The 17729-nt window shown below is 46.8% G+C and overlaps 1 protein-coding gene across 1 annotated transcript in view; it reads right to left on the reverse strand.

Annotated features, from left to right (window-relative positions):
- CDH23 (cadherin related 23) overlaps window positions 1-17729 on the reverse strand; it is a 224500-nt gene that overhangs the window by 160318 nt on the left and 46453 nt on the right. The window contains exons 4-6 of the mRNA XM_066554157.1: window positions 8080-8222; window positions 4649-4696; window positions 4380-4472 (exon numbers count right to left, since the gene is read on the reverse strand). Of these exons, the coding sequence (XP_066410254.1) occupies window positions 4380-4472; window positions 4649-4696; window positions 8080-8222 (284 nt within the window). The remainder of the gene's footprint in view (window positions 1-4379; window positions 4473-4648; window positions 4697-8079; window positions 8223-17729) is intronic.

Here is a 17729-nt window from a genome sequence, read left to right on the forward strand (position 1 = left end):
AAACGTGGTACCTTGGGGCTGGGTGAGGGGGGTGGAAAAGAGGCTGTGAGCAGGAGATGAAGTGCAAGGGACACATCCAAGAGGAGAACAAGCCCTGAAGGTCAGAGTAGCAAGCACACGAGCAGCTAACTAATGTACTACAGCAGCACCGCGGGGCACAGCCACGGGCACGCACGTCCTCGCAAACTGGAACGCCATAAAAGTCCATTACAGCAAATCAAACAGCAGCCAGCATGACAGCCATTAGCCTGAAATGAATACACGGGAACTTAATGAGCTCTGTCGAGGCCAGCTTGGTGAATTAAGTTGCCTGTTGTAGCAGGATTCCCCTTCTGTGTGCAGCCCTGCCCCGCCTGGCTGCGCTGGGACCGGCAGAGCACAGGCAGCCCTCACCCAGACGGGATGGACGATTAGGCTGGAGCAAATATCCCCATATCCCTCTCCTGGCCCCTGGCAGCTATTCCAGGCGTGAGATCAGCACACAGCAAGCCCAGAGGAGCGGTGCCACTCCAGCAGTCGAGCTGCTGTGGTGCATCCTCTCCATCCCTCCCCACACCACAGCCCATGCCCAAATAAATCCCCATTCGCACACCGAGCCGAGCACGTAAAACACCAGGATGGGTATTTAGAGGCAGTATTGTTTTTAAAGGTCAGTTTACTTCATGTTCCATTTATTTATGCACACTCTTCTTTTGACTTTCCAAGTTGCACACAATAGCAGCGAGGTTTAAATAGCCCTGCGGTCGCTGCTCCATTAGCTACGACAACTGCAAATCGATACATCCATTTATCTCAAAATTAAAAAGAGAAAAACCCTCATTAGCTGCCAAATCTGCACAGAGCCAGTCTATTGAAAACCACACCAGCCTCTCCTCTTTCTCCAAGCTCCAGCTCTCTTCATTCATTATCCACAGGCCCTTCAATTTGGGCTCTGAGGTAGATTTTGGTTCCTGCACCCTCACTGCTCGCCCTCAAGCTGTCTGGAGCTGTCATTCCTCACCATGGCTGTGTCCCCCAGCACCTTTCCATGCCAAATCACCTCCAGCTCTGAGCAGTCATGGGCAAGCAACAAGGAAAACTCACGGCTCAGCACAGGTCTCAAAGCCAAGTGCGCATCTCCTCCTTGAGAGCTGCACCACCACACTCAGAAACTAAGTTTATTGCTGACACCTCCCACACCTGCAGCCCTTGGAAGGGCCTCTGTAGGTGGTGAGACCCCATCCCCTGCTCTCTGGCAAGGGAAGGCTCTCTCTCCCTGGCAGTAGAACAGGAGTGCCTCCAGCATGCTGGCAGAGCAAGGCCTTTGTGGCTCATTACCTCTGCTCGGTGCCCTTGGTTAAAGATCACGGGCAGAAACTGGAAGCTGGCACACTCTGCCTTGTAATTAGATTAGGCCAACCTCCAGAAGAGCACAGCTTCCAAGGCCAAGTGCTGGGGGGCTGCAAGGGGGGAACACCAGGCTTGCTGTACCCCAAACAGCCAGGCAGTGCTGGAAATCCTTCACAGCACACCCTCAGCTCACCTGCACAGCATGTGATATGGCCCAAAGGTTCAGCCTTTTCTTCTTTTAGATATTTTTTTTGTTTACATCACCTGCCTACAGTTCCCTTTCCTCAGCCCTAATTTTCTACATATGAGGGCATGGAGTGATAGGACACAGGGGAATGGCCTTCAACTGCAAGAGAGGAGGTTTAAATTAGGTATTGGGAAGAAATTCTTCCCTGTGAGGGTGGGCAGGCCCTGGCACAAGGTGCCCAGAGAAGCTGTGGCTGCCCCTGGATCCCTGGAAGTGTCCAAGGCCAGGCTGGAGCAACCAGTGGAAGGTGTCCCTGCCCATGGCAGGAGCTGAACTAGAGGAGCTTTAAGGTCCCTTACAAACCAAACCATCCTGTGACTCTAAGATTCCATCATTCCAAGCCAGGACCTTTGCCCCTCCTGCTCCCCAGGCCAGGTACAGGTTAATTTTGGAAATGGGGAAAACTCTAGCTTTGAAATATTGGCTCTTAGGATGGTGCCTTGTGAAGGCTGACCTAGGATAGAGACTGGACAGAGTTAAAGAATAAAGCAGGGATTTATTAAAAGGCCTCCATGGATCCACCTTGGGCAGCACAAGAGCCCAGCCAGGGCTGCACCCCAGGTGAGCCCAAAATGGTCACAAAAATGGACACCTAGTCGCGAAATCTCTCACTTTTATAAGTTCTGCTCCATTTGCATATTGGAGTTAATTGTCCAGTTACAGCTTTACCCCATGAAGTCCCATCCTGCTTGTTTTTCTCTTTTCAATTCACCCTTGTTTATGCTCTTGGGCCTGAGATTTGGATCATTTGTCCTTGGTCCCAGCTGGAGCAGGAATTGTTTTGTCTCCCTGCTCTGTGCACAGAGCTCACCATCCCCTCATATGAAGCCCTGACCCACCCACTAAAGCAGCACAGAATGTGAAAAATATAAAAGCTAAAACCTCAGGCATCAAGGACAGAAGCCATCAGCAAGAAGAGATGTGGCACAGATACTCCAGGTATGTAAAAAACTGATGCTTAACACAGCCCTGATTGCCAGGGGAGGCACAGAAACCACAGAGCAGGTAACAGCAAAAACAGAGGTCAGTCTGAGGGCAGGGGAGAGGAGCCTGTTCTCCTCCCATCCCACTGCCATTCCTTTTGCTCTGCAGACCTCTGCAGGCAGAGCATGACCCAGAGGAGCAGCAGCAAGGCACGACAGCCACCCTCCAGCTCCAGACCCCTGAGCATGGGCAGGAGCAGGGGCATGGCACCATATTGTCTGGAAAAATCCCTTTGCCCAGGATTTTCTCCTGGGAAGCTGAGAAGCTTCAGAGAAAAATGAAAACAATAATTATCTGATTTGCTTCTCCTCTGTTTTGCTGCTTTGGAATGTGCTTTGGACATTGTTTCCATTGGTTTCATGTGAATTGTTTTGACTTAATGATCAATCACAGTCAGGCTGTGTCAGGACTCTGGAAGGAGTCACGAGTTTTCATGAGTATCTTTTTAGCCTTCTGTCTGTATCCTTTCTGTATTCTTTAGTATAGTTTAGTTTAGTATTTTTTATTATAATATAATATCATAAAATAATAAATTAGCCTTCTGAGAACATGGAGTCAGATTCATTATTTCCTTCCCTCTTCAGGGATCTCTGAAAATACAACAGAGGGTACCTGGTGGGGGTTTTGACAAGTCATTTCTCCAGCCCTCGTGCTCTGCAGAGCAGCAGAAATGCCTCTGACCCAGTGTCACTCTCACAGGGAGGTTTCAGGTGACTTGGTGCAAAGTTGAGACTCCAGCTCCCAGCTCATACATCACGAGCAGCTCTAATGAAGAAACCTCATCCTCACAGCAGAGGGGTGGGGAGGGATCACAGCCCAGCATGGCAGGGCAGCAGCAGCAGGAATATTAAATACACCCTGGTAACACAATCGTTTGCACCTCTCAGTTCCCAGAGCTGCTCCATTTCACACACACACAATGCACACCAGACCTCACCCACCCTGAGGAACAGTCTGGGACAAACTACCCTGGCACTGTGGTGCAAAGAGAGCTTTCCTCCACTGGAGGATGTCAAATGCTCATCTAACCCCCTGTTTCAAATGGAACATCCTCACTTTCTCCTCCTGACACCAGAAGCCACAGCTTAAAGCCTAAATTCACATCAGACCTGTAAACTCCCAATCAAGTCAAGCTACAGGTGCAGAAGCTGTCCCTGATGGATGAGCAGATGTCACCTCCCTTGCAGTGACCAGCACAGAGAGCAGCAGAAGGTTGTGGAAACTCTGTTCTAGGGATATTCAACACTTGGCTGGATAAAGCCCTGAGCAATCTGAGCTAACATGAAAATTCTTGCTGGATCAGTGGGAGCTTGGGCCAGATGATCTCCTGTGGCCCCTTCCCACCTATTTTATCCCAAGGACAAGATGGGACCAGTCCTGCTAAGGAGCTGTTGAAGGAAATCACCAGCCAGGGCAGCAGCCTTTGGGCAGTGCTCTGCCACAATTCAGGCATTTGGAGAAACACTCAGCCCTGCCTCAGATCACCTCTGTGACAAGAGCTGTGCATGCCCTCAGCTCCAAGGAGAGAACAAGACACAGATCCTCATTGACACTCATTTCCAAACTTCCCATTTGTTCATGGGAAAGATGTCACCAAAGCACCACACCTCCCCTTCCACCTCCTTCCCCCAACACCCCAAACACTTTGCTCCTGCCCATTTTCAGGCAGTTACTTCCAGAAGTTTCATCCTCCCGCAACCTCATGAGGCTCCGGGGTGAAAGGACAGCCCTGAGCATTGGTGGCCAGCTCTGTGGTGGCAACCAGAGCCTGAGTGGCCCCTGAGGGGAGAGGCAGAAGCCAGGCAGAGGTGGTCCCTACCTCTGGGATGCGGACGCTGTAGGGCTGGTTGTGGAACTGCGGTGCATTGTCGTTCACGTCTCCCACCTGGATGTTCACTGTCCCCTTGATCACCTGTGGGCCCAAGGACAACAGCTTTAGGTGTGGATTTAGAGCCTAAAAAGCAGCTTGTGGCTGTGGTTTTGGGCTTTGGGCCAAGGGGTGAGCCCTCTCCCCTGGTGCAGAAGTGACCACAGCCCCTGCTCCCCTCCGCCCGTGCCGCAGACCATGAAATGAGAAGTCACACTCACCCCTTGGCTGTCACTGACAGAAAATTCAACTGTGAATTCTGACTTGGTCTGAAAGGGAAAGAGAAGGAAAAAAAAAACTATAATTAAAGATACTGTAGTGTTTATCTGCAGGTGGCAGGCTGGGGACTTTCAGCCAACGTTATTACACGCAAAATGCTTCCAGGACCTTCCAGAGGAGGAGAGGTGCTGGAGTGCCATTACCTGCACTGGGCACAGAATGCTGGGGAATCTGGATGCCAGCAGGGCTCCTGTGTATGCCACAGGCACAGGAGATGCCCTGTCCCAGGGTTAAGGAATCAGCTCCCTGACTGGCAGCTGGGCACTTAAAACACACCCAGATTTAGGACTCGTGGCAATGCAACACAGTCTCAGTGAGGACCTCTAAATCCTGCTGCTGCTTCCCCAGCTTCCCATCACACAGCTGGAATCCTGGGACAAGCCTGTGTAGTGAGAACTGGCTGAAATTCCATGAAATTCCCACACAATTGTCTCTGCTCCTTATTGATTTAACTAAATTAACAGCTTGCAATAGGGATCTATTCAAGTCACTGATGCTGGGGTGAGCAACAAGTAGGAAAGAATAAATTTTTTTTGGGATCAGGGCAGGGGGATATTGCTAGTAGAGGCAGACCTTCTCTTCCTGACCCTTTTCTTCCCACAAGCTATCATTTTGCTCCTATTTTACTAAAGAATAGTGTAAAGATTGAGCCACCACATCTACCTGGTAGCTGCCCTCCAGCTGGTGGTTTTTGTTCCCCTCCAGTCCTGGCAAACCCTTCCCAGCTCTGCTGTCCTTGCCCTGCCTGAGCTGCTGGAGCACAGCACCTCGATGTTTCCACAGCATCAGGCTGGAAAAGGCACCAGAAATGGCTCTCCATGCTGCAGCTCTGGTTGATTTATTCCTAATGAGATGGGCTCAGGGACAGGCAGCAGCCTGCAGGAGCTCTGCTTGCACCAGGGTTGAAGTTCATCTTGGAGAAGGGATTTCGGAACAGCTCCCCATGGTGTGTGCCCACCCCTGCTCCCACATTTCCATCCAGCCAGACAGGGAAAGCCCTTTCTGACTCCTGCCTCAGGGCACTGCTAGGAGGCAGAAGGAGGAGCTGGAATCCCCAGGGAGAGGAGAAACTCTGCTGCCTGTGCCACCCCAGCCTGCTGCATCCTTGCCTTTCAGCCCTCTCTTCCCCCTCCTCATCCACCAGGGACAACACAACAGGGAAGAAAGGAAAAGCAGGAGATAAGGAACAGCCTGTTGAGCATTTAAATTTTAAAAACTCAATAAAATAATCAGAGGAAGCTTCCACGTACCAACTGCTGTCTCTGAAATTATTTTAACACAATTCTTTAGCCTCAGGGTCTGCCGTTTTTCTAGAAATCCGTTTTCCTTCTAATCTTCATAGGAGCACCAAAAAATCTTTTAAAATTCATTTTGCCTCTATACATTTGCCCTTTCCTCTTTTTCTCTAGTTCATCCTTTCCTGCATCATTTACCTTGCTGAGACTCCCTCCCCCTTCTTTCTGCTCCACAATACAAGAATTCACCTCTTCCTTTTCCCTTCCCACCACTTATCCTGAGAGACCTTCTCCCCCCTGACTTTTTAAACATGTGCATCCAGTGTTTTCTGCTCCCAGCTTTGTGCCCATCTCCATCCCTTCCCTCTGACTGCTTCCTCCACCATAAATTGTTGTTTACACCTCTCTCACATCCTTTACACCTTCCCCACATCCATTCTTCCTTCACTGTCTCCCACATCCTTTGAGCCCCTGGGATCAGCTGAGCCCATCCAAGCTCTGCCCAGCTCCTTCCCTCCCCACCCTCCACACCACAAGACACCTGAAATCTACTGATCACTCTCCTGGGCTTGAGGCTGGCATGGGAAATATGGGGAAGCAGGAGGCATTTGGATGAGGGAAGATTTATGACTCAGGCCAGCAGCTGTTGGCACGGGGAGGCGGAGGGGAGAGGGGTGAAGAAAAGCACTTTATTTTCCCAAAGTCTCGCTCCTAACACTGTGAAATTGGGTTTGGCCTTCCCCCCAGCCCCAGCCTGAAAGCATCCAGCACCCTGCTCCTCTGCATGCCAATGCCTGGCTGGCTCTGACTGGGAACACCAGAGGTGTGTTAGGGGGTTTGATCTTCCCGAGGCTGCTGCTGGCCAAGGCAGCACTAAATACAGGGGAAATTAAGCAGGTTGCCCAAATCACATCATATTTTCCCAGTCTTCCTGCTATCACTTCCTCCTTGCTCCAGGAATGCAGAAAGGGCCAAGGTTTTAGCAAAGCAGGCACCTGGATGGGATTCCAGCCTTGCACACCAAAGCTGCCATTGAAAATAGGGGTGGTGAAATAGCTTTGAGGCAAGGATCCTGCCAAATTTAGCATCCAGCAGCCTGAATCCACAAGAGGATGAAAAGTCTTGATGAGATTGAATAAGCAGGGATACCTCACATCTCTTGACACGCTGTTCTAAATAGTAAAGGATTTAATTGGCATCGAGATTTAAAGAGGAAGCCTGCACATTTCCCTGACTGTGTGAGCAGCCTGGCTCCTTGGTAGATCACGTCCACCTCTTAATTCCTTTATTTCCAGACCTGTTGGAGCTCAGTACATCCCTCTGGATGTCCAGAGTTGCCAAGGACCCCGTCAGGGGGCTCGGAGACCCTGGCACACAGCCCAGAACACCTGGGGATTTGATTTTGACCCCTAGAGCAAGTTGCCAGCTTTGTATGAGGACCTGAAAGTCACACAGGTTTGAATAGTGTGATAACAAAATGATCACAGGGTGAAAATGTAGATTTTAGGATTTTTGGTATGGGGGTTATGGGGACAAGATGGAGGAACTTGGGCGTGTCCAGCCTTTCTTCTTCTTCTTGTTCTCCATTTTCTGCAGGGATGCTGGCACTTTGGGATTGGTTTAGAATACAAGTGCACTGTCTAACATGGGTGATAGGTATTGGGAATTAAGTGTAAATATGTTATACGTAGTTTGTAGTATAAAAGGACAACACCGCCTCAGGGGCGGTCAGAGCGCCTGTGGCTGCCCTGGTGAGCAGATCTCAGCTGGGCAGAAAGAAAATTTTATAGATAAGAATTAATAAACAACCTCAAGAGCGAAAACTGAAGAGTCCAAACTCGTTCTTCAGTTGCGTGGGCAGAAGCAGAGACATCCTGCACATCTTGGGGCAGCAATTATCAACAGCAACCCGAGACAGACCCACAGGTGTTATTCTAGCACCCAGGAGAACCAACAGGGCAGATGAAACCAGAGCAGGCTGTTCACTGCCCACGTCCCCACTGATCTGGAGAACCACAGATCACAGTGGACACACCCAGATTCCCACATCCACCAGGGAGCAACACCCATCTCAGCTCTCACAGAGGATGGAGAGCCACCATTTCTGTGAGCAGAGGTGGTTTTTGCCCCAGTTTTACCTCTCTGTCCAGGGGCTGTCTGAGCCACACCACGCCGGTGACGCTCTCCACGGCGAAGAAGCGACTGGCCTCCTCCCCAACCACCCCAAAGACCAGGGGGTCATTGTCCAGGTCCCTGGCCAGCAGCTGAGTCACTGAGGAACCTGGGAGACACAGACAGGAAAGAAACCATGAGCAAAACGAAGCAGAGAAGAGGAAATGCTGAAAACATGCAGCTGGTCAGAGAGCAGGTGTCACAGACATCTTTTATGGAAAATCTTTTCTTTAGGATTTTTCCTCCCAAGAAGCTGAGAGGCCTCAGGAACAAAATGTAACCAATGGTTATCTGCTGTTGTGGAATGCAACAGGTGCATCTGGGATTGGTCTCATAGAGTTGTTTCTAATTAATGGCCAATCACAGTCAGCTGGCTCAGAATCTCTGTCCAAGACACAAACCTTTGTTATCATTCTTTCCTGTTGTATTCTTAGCCAGCCTTCTGATGAAACCTTTTCTTCTATTCTTCATTTAGTATAATTTTAATGTAATATCTATCATAAAATAATAAATCAGCCTTCTGAGACACGGAGTCAGATCCTCGTCTCTTCCCTCAGCAAGAACCCCTGTGAACCCTGTCACAGGCAGGTCTGTAAAAGACCTGGGATCACACCCACGGTGCTCCAGGGCCTCAAGGGGAGCCAGGCTGAGCATGGGCTGAGTGTTCTGAGTGTCTTTCCTTGCCTTTATCAGAGGAGAAAAGCCAGCCTGGTTCAGCCCTGGCACTGCAGACAGAGGAGCCCACAGCTCCCCTGGGTAGGGGCTGACCAGCTTCCCTCACACTCCCCCTGCCAAGGGGCACCCCCAGCAGGTACACCACCAAAAGCAGGGGACAGCCACCACCCTGCACCTCATTCCAGTCCCTGGGATCATTCTGAGCCCCTCAGACAGCTCTGTGCACTCTCACAGGTTCAGCTACCTCCCTGCTGCTCTCTGTGCCTTGCCCAGCAGGATGGGGAGAAAACAGAAGGAAAAAAGCTGCTGGATGGAGATAAGGATGGGACATTCCCTAAGCTGCCTGGCCTTGAGGATGGGGGGGATGAGGATGAGATTTCTCCTTGGCCACGTGGATTTGAGGATAGGGGGGATGAGGATGAGATTTCTCCTTGGCCACATGGATTTGAGGATGGGGGGCACAGTCTGTGTGAGCCACCATGCCCCCAGATCTCCTGGCCAAGGAGAAGATGCCCAAATTTCATCCCTCTGGGAAGGTGAGGGAAGTTCCAGCAGAGCAGAGGGCAAAAGCAGCAGCACAGTTTGGAGAGCAGAGCGAGCTGGGCAATTCCCAATCGATTGGTGAGACATCAATCACTGCTGAAATAATGGAAAAAGCCAATATGAGATTCCATTAATAAAGAATTAAGTGATAGGAACATAATTAATGCCAGTCAACACGATTTTATGGAAAATAGAGCTTGTCAAACAAACCTGATTTTATTCTTTGATGAGAGTACAACTTTGGCAGATAAAGAAGAAATAATAGATTTCTGTGAGGCATTTGCCTTCGCCCTGAGTGACTTTGTGATTAAAAATTTAGTGCCCTAGGACATTGGTGAAGAACATTTTGAGTGAGGAGCTGGCCTGGCAGGTTCCAAGGCCACCAACTTCACTGGGGACATCACAGTGGGATGTAAAATTGCTGTTGGTACAAGCTCAGGTGACACATAACAAGGGAGACCCAGCAGCCAGGTGAAGCCCTTGGAAATTTGAAGTCTTTTGGGAAAAATTTATTCATTCCAAGCATGCAAGGAGAGGTTCTACACCCTGCCTGCAGAGCCACAGGGCTCTTGGGGAAGCCAGGAGGGGCTTTTAGGCTAAAAAGCTGTTTCTGCCAAGGCTGCAGAGCTACAGCTGCTTGGACCTTCAGGACTGGACTCAAAAGGAAGACAAAAAATTCCAAGAGCCAGCAGAAATGGTTTTCCTTTAAAAGAAAAAGGCTTTAAAAGCTTGAACTGCCTCATCTATGACTAAGAAGAGTGAGATGACTCAGGCCATCTTGAGCACATCCACAGAGAGGACAAAATGTGACACTGAGCAATGAGCAAGACTCAGTGCCCAAACCCAGACAAATTCCTGTTTGGAGGAGGAGCAGCAGTTTTGTTTTAAAAGGAGCAGCTAGAATTAACCACTAGGGCAAAAAACCCAACAACATTCATTCCACCAACAGGTGCAAGTGAGTGATGGGTCACAACCAAAGGCATTTTGGATAAAAACAGAAACAAGTGGCTTTATCCCAGCCTGTGATCAGAGTGTTCATCTGCAACGTTCTCACCTCTCCAGTGCAGCCAACCCCACAGATACCAAGCCCCTCCAATTTCTCAAACCTTGTAGCCCTGATATAAAACAAGGCAGCAGCTTGATTTTATGCTGGAGGATGCTCAAAGGCACCCTTAGCAAAGGTTTCTTTACCCCAAGGCAAAAAGAAGACACACAGTCTCCATGGCTGGGAAAGCCATAACTAGGACAAAATAAATCCAGGATCATGCCTCTTTATTCTGCCCTGTTTTGTTTTTAAATAGAGAACAGGTTTCCACCCTTAACATCCCATTCAAAAACCCCACATCACCAGGTCATCATTTCCCTCCAGAATAGCAAATACTTCAAAAGGTCTTGGTTGCACATCTTTGGAAGAGAAAGGATCTCAAAATTCCTGCTGAACAGGAAAACCCTGTGCCACCCAGTTTTAATGGTATTAGTGGTCTGTGTGTTGCAAACCAAGTTGTAGCAATAAATAAATAACTAAATCAACAAGAATTTAATATTTAACTCTTCTCTCTCTGCACTGCAACTACCTCCAGCTGTCAGGGAATTGAGCTCCTAAATTCAGGACAACCTGGAGAAGGTGGCTGGGCATTCCTGGGCAGAGCACATCATCACAGCTCCACGTGTGCCTCCTGTCAGTCTTTGGAGTGGGATCCATGGAAAACAGCACCACCAGGGTGAGCTCAACCACCCTCCTCTCCAAAAGGAGCAAAAGTGACAGATTCCTCAATTTCTCTGTGCTTTGATTTGTTAGAAAGAAGAAAACTTCTTTAGAGCTTAGACAGGGACAGCTCAGAAGCAGTGTGAGCAGAGAAAAATCCCATTTTAAATAAACCCTCCCAAATGAGGCACCTAAACCTAAGAGCCCTTTCCCCCTTCCCCTTATCCCCCAGCCAGGCAGAAATCATGATCCTACTTCAGAGAACCTCATTTAGAAAAAAACAACAACAGCAAAAATATTACATGTGTATAAAATACAAAAACAACAAATAAATAGAAGATAAGAAGAAACATATGCCTGAAATGAGAAATGAGACTTCACAATTGCTTTGCTCCAAGTTTTTTAGCAAGTTTTCCCCCCGTAACTTTAGGAGTGTGGTATTAAAGCTTCACCACTTTCACCATCACAGTGACAAAAGTTTGTTCAGGTTACCTTCCATGGATTTCTTCAGCACCAATTTATTGCATTTATTGATTTTCTCCTATTTTTCCCCCATCATCAGGAAGGCTGGAGAGGGCCTTTCCAAAAGGGGCAAAATTGTCAGATTCCTCAATTTCTCTGTGCTTTGATTTGTTAGAAACAAGAAACTTCTTTAGAGCTCAGACAGGGACAGCTCAGACAGTGTGAGCAGAGAAAAATCCCGTTTTAAATAAACCCTCCCAAATGAGGCACCAAAACCTGAGCCCTTTCCCCCTTCCCCTTATCCCCCAGCCAGGCAGAAATCATGATCCTATTTCAGAGAACCTCATTCAGAAAAAAAAAAAAACAACAAAAAAAAGTATTACATGTGTATAAAATACAAAAAACAACAAATAAATAGAAGATAAGAAGAAACATAGACCTGAAATGAGAAATGAGACTTCACAATTGCTTTGCTCCAAGTTTTTTAGCAAGTTTTCCCCCCTAACTTTAGGAGTGTGGTATTAAAGCTTCACCACTTTCACCACCACAGTGACAGAAGTTTGTTCGGGTTACCTTCCATGGATTTCTTCAGCACCAATTTATTGCATTTATTGATTTTCTCCTATTTTTCCCCCATCATCAGGAAGGCTGGACAGGGCATGCAGAGGCAGAGCTGCAGCTCATCTCAGGGCTCTCCCAAAGGAGAACACCCTTCCATCCCTGCCCAGGGTCATGCTCAAGCCTCCTGCAGCCCCAGCAGGGGCTGAGGGAACAGGGACAAATGATCTTCCTGCAGCACAGAGTTATAGGCTCCATTTGTTTCCTCTCAGGAATCAGACAGGGCAGTTAAGTGTCTTGATTCCACCAGATAATCAGAATTTATCTTGTCTCCCTTTGCCTCCTTTCTCTCAATCACAGCTACTTCTCCCTCTTTTCTCACACATACACAGATTTTCTTCTTTCTCCAAGTGTTGAACTCTGATTGACCTCAGGAGCCTTTTTTTTTCTTTTTGCTGTTGTTTTCTTCCTGATCTGATTTTTATATATTTTTTTTAGGTTTGGCTGGTTTAGGGGGGCACTTTTGCATCCCATTGAGGAACTCTGGTCTCAGCACCTCACTTGCAGCTGCAAACATCTGCATTTTTCTTTTTTCTTGCCCTTCCACTTTGCCAAGGAGGAAAGTGGGAACAGGGGCTGCACCCCACCAATTCATCTCCACTGGTTCTGCTCTCCAGAGGAGGATGAAAAGGGAGGAAAAACAAACTCAGTCTCTGGAAGGATCCCAGAGCTCCTGGAAGGTTCTGGAAAGTGCAGAGCCCCAGGGGAAGATCAAGATGCTGACCCAGGGCAGCAGGAAGGGGCTGGGCTGGGATGGAGGGCACAGAAGGGGCAGGTTTCTAATTAATTGCCTAATAATCTTCTCTTTTAGGAGGTCTGATTCATACCCATGTGGAGTTAATAGGAATTTCTGTAATGGCTTTTGGGCTTAAGATTGAGGCATCAGCTCTGCTTTAATATGAAAAGCATTTTAATCCTGATTTTAACGTTTAATCCTGATTTTAACCACCAGTATTCTCCTCGCCTCACCAATGAGCTCTGGGTCATTTGTGCGGGCACAGCCACCAGATTTTGGCTTCTCCCCCAAGGCCACAAGCTGGCACAAGGAACCAAACCCACAGCCATTCTTCAACTCCTTCAACCAGCAGAAAATCAGTTAAAAATCATTTTAGTACCCCCCACAAAGGCCACCACCACACTTAACTTCCAAAAGTAAAACTTCCACCACATTGCTGTGGCATTCACATTCTCTAAAAACATCCCTTCACCCAGGATTTTTCTCTTGGGAAGCTGAAAGGCATCAGAGAAAAAAAAAGGAAAGCAACTCTTATCTCATTTGCTTCTCCTGTGTTGTGCTCATGTGGAATGTGTTTGGAGATTGTTTCATTGCATTCTGCTGTGAGTTGTTTTCACTCTTTGGCCAATCAGGGCCAAGCTGTGCTGGGACTCTGGAAAGAGTAACAAGTTTTCATTATTGTCTTTTTAGCCTTCTGTAAGTATCCTTTCTGTATTCTTTAGTATAGTATAACATAAAAATATTCTTTATTCTTTAGTATTGTATACTAGTATAATATAATATAGATCTATTATATCTATATAATATATAGATATATAGATATACTATCTATATAATATAGATAGATATAATATAATAATATATATAATTAATATAATAACAGTATAGTCTAATATAATATAGTATAATAAAGTAATAATATTATATAGTATAATATAGTATAATAAAATAATAAATTTGCCTTCTGAGGACACGGAGTCAGATGCATCATTCCTTCCTTCACTGGGGTTCCCTGCAAATTCAATACATTTCCTTGGCTCCCTTTTTTCCCTGTGAGGGAGATGGGACAGCCCAGCCCTATTCCCTTCTGCCAGCAGCCCTGCTTTCCTTTCCCAGCCTCCCCAATCAGCCCAGTTCACCACAGCAGGCTGGCCCCTCACAGAAGATTTGATGGATTTGATCTTGAAATTCCTGCCCTGTTCTTCTCATTTGTCACCTGCTCCCTTTTCTTTGCCTCTAATTCATTTTTTTCTTTCACCTCTCAGAAAATATAAGAAAAATTAAAAAAAAAGGAGGGATAGAAAGCTCTTCTGGAGATGCTTTCCCCAAGATTTTGAAAAGGAAAGATGAAATGCCAATATTTCTGCGCTGCTCAGCAATCTCTGAGCAATGAGGGTGAAAGAAAAGGATGGTGACTCCCTGGCTAAGGAAGTAAAGTAAAATCTAAAATCTAGTTTCAGGCAGGAGGTCACAGGAAGTGGGAGCTGCTCCCATGTTTGGAATGAGGCTTCCTCTGCCTCCCACTGCTGTAATATTTTCTCTATTCAGTCTTCTGTTGTATTTTTGGATAAGGTTTTAATAAACCTTTGACATTTTTTGGATTTTTTTTGGAAATTTTTTGAGGATCATTTCTCACCAGGGTCTTTCCACCTCCATTTCTGCACTTCCTGGCTGAACCAGAACTGCAAATCTCCTGCCACACCACCTTGCTGAGCTTAAACCCTGGCCAATATCACCCAGCTACACTCAGAGGCACCTAAAGGCACTTCCCAGCTCCACAGTGAGCCACTGCTGCCCTGATCCCAAATGTGATCGATGAGTCATGCCATGGCTGGCTCTCACAATTAAAAGGCAAATATCCTGTATGTATGTTAAGTTTTATAGACTTACAGTCATGTTTTACCTCCCTTGTGCTGTTATCAGGGGGTGGCCTGGGTTTGGGACATTTGGGAGGACATTTGGTTTGTCACTATGGCTACAGCTGATGTCCTGTCAAGATTTAAGGAATTAAAATTCCATCACTGGACAGAACTTTGGGAGGGGTTAAAGGGTTAAAAGGCAAAACCTCCATTGTGTGGGTGAGCACATGGTAGGAAAAAAATCCTCTGCTCCCAGCACTGTAATATTTTCTCTGTTCAGTCTTCTGTTGTGATTTTGATAATGATGCCGATTTTTGCCCCAAAAGGCGAGAAATTACTGCTTAAGAGACTCAGTCAAATAAGCAGGAGGTATTTTATTACGACGTCGGAGAAATCCTAAAATGGGATTTCTGAATCTTTACAGCAAAAGCGTACCTTTTTATACAGTTTTAGGTTTGGGATTACATCATATTCATGCATATACATATGGGGAGTGGTGTAGGCGGAGCGTGGGCGGGGACTTCTCTTTTGAGGATCTTCTCAGGGGTCGTTCCGGTCGGCCTTCATCAGCTTCGAGGAGTCTTCCTCTTTAAACTTTTGAACCTCTCCCCAAATTTGGTCAATTCCCGGTGTAGTTGGCTTAGCCTCCAGGCCTTGGCAGGGGTCTCAGGGTCAATTTGACATGTTGGCCCTAAACGTGCCTTACCCAGCAGTTCTTCTTGGCTCTGAAATGCACTGAACTTATCACTGTCTGTCCTTATCTCTTCCCTGTCATTGTGTTCCACACCTTACCCAATTTATTGCTCTATGTGATTTCCTAACATTGAATATTTCCCGTAACCGCTTTATATTCTATGCTTTAACCCATCATCTCTTGAAAGTAACTGTTTTAGGGGCTTCATTTTAGGGGCTTCATTTCCCTCCTTTTCTTATAACTTACGAATTCTTTCGTCAAGTTCTAATCCTTCGGGGCGTTGATACGCCCGCACCATCGCCCAAATCATTTGGATCTTACTCATCAAGGATTTCAGCCTCCACCACAAGCATAGGTTCATAAAAGTCAGTATAAACATTGCTATAGTTAAAATTAGTATCGGGTGTACCAGGTAATGAAAGACCTGTGTTGCTGTTGGGGAAAATCCTGTGAAAACGTCCCACCAGTGATGTTGGCCTACTTGTTCTACTTCAGTCAGGATGTTTTTTATTCTTTCTAAGTTGTGCTCCACCTGTAGGACCATGCGCTTAACTGTTTGGTTCACTTTTTGCACCAGTCTTCGTACTTCTGGATGCACGAGCATCGCCTTAAGAACCTCGACATCCATACCTATCTGTAATTTTGGCAACTCATGATACAGGTCGTAGTCTGCATTAATTAGCTGCTGGGTGGTTACAGGAGCGGTATAGTTAAAATCACAACCTATAATCTTGGTAAAATTACATACACAAAAGTTAGTATTGTTAGTTTCCTCTTGGCAACTATCTACAGTTACGTTACTGCAAGCTGTTCTGACGCAGGCGCATCCATTCTCTACATAATAAACCTGCGACCGTACTCTATTGTGTGGAAGCATTTCAAAAGTGCATACACTATTTTCAGCATCTAAGCATAAATCTTCTGTCTCTACTATAGCATTTTTACATATGTATCCTAGTTGCCCCCTAGGAATACATGCTTCTGTACTAACAGACTGCCACTTATTTTTGGCGTCATCATAACTCGCCCAAACATTATGATCTACTGGCCTAACAAGGACATTCTGATGTATGGTCCCTAAGGTAAGGATAGGGAAAATCGCCCTTTCCTCTGCAGCACTGATGGTAAGAACATAGGCTTCAATGTGCTCATGCTGTGGTACATAAGTAAAGTTTACTAATTGCCACCAGGCTTGATGGTCCCTTTCAAATTGTGTAGTACGACTATCCTTCAGTATCGTCTCTCTTATTTCCTGGGACAGCGTTCCTGACGTTCCTTCTCTTATTATTCCTGCTGCCACTGACTGTACCCACTGTTGTGTTTGTGTGCATTGGATAGCAAGCGCAATTTCCTTGCTAATGTCTCCTGTATAGCCGGCAATTCTAGCAAAATCTTCAGCAGTGTGATTTGCTACCAGGGTTAGTAACCTAACTACCAGTGATTGTGTTTCTGCCAATGTAAGCATAGATGAACTCAGGGGCACTTTAAGTTTTCCTAAGTTGGTGGTGACAGTACTCAATTTGTTAACCAATACCTCTTGATCTATGGTATTCAGTATTCCAAATCCAGTGCTGACCCATCCACTTATATCCCTTTGCGCCCGCCTGTGATAAGACCTAGTAGCTAGCCATGCCTCCCATCCTTTAAGGCTTTGTTGTATGAACGGTTGACAGTCCTTTTGCAGATGGGTAATGTTAGTCTGAATATTCATCTGCACCTTTTTCAGAGAGTACGTGGGGTCTAGCAGCAGTTTCAGTTCATTTGACCTCCTTACTACCTGGGGCCCGATAAAGGTTAAGTTATGCACCTTTCTACATTCAATTGGTGGAGTAATTTCTTGGGGCAAGTCTAAATTTGGATATAAGGAGATCACATCTTCCGGTGATGCCACTTCGTATCTGGTAACACGTCTGGGGAAACTAGTACTCTGTTCCAGCGTTTTCGACTCCCTTTCACATGCGAACGTCATCGACTGATCTAATCTAAATGCCATCTCACACTGTGCTTTCCCTTCCTCGGGACCGCTAGATGCTACGATCTTTCCCACAGGAAAGAGGAGAGGGTGAGGGTCAAAGGTTATATTTTGAGGATGTAGTTCCCCAAGTGAATCTTCTCTATAAATTACCGAGTTTCGGGGTTGTGATCCAGGTGGGTCTTCCCTGAAGTCACTCCACAGGCATGAAATTGGGCCCTTTTGCTGGATCCAAACGGTGGGCTTGCCCATTTTCACTGGACATTTGTATTTAATGTCAGTTTGTGCTGGATTCTCTCGTGATCCCGAGGGGTCAGCTGATTCAGAAGGCTCCACATCCAAGGCAGGTCTT

The sequence above is a fragment of the Molothrus aeneus genome, chromosome 8, assembly GCF_037042795.1.
Source record: "Molothrus aeneus isolate 106 chromosome 8, BPBGC_Maene_1.0, whole genome shotgun sequence".
Lineage (NCBI taxonomy): Eukaryota > Metazoa > Chordata > Aves > Passeriformes > Icteridae > Molothrus > Molothrus aeneus.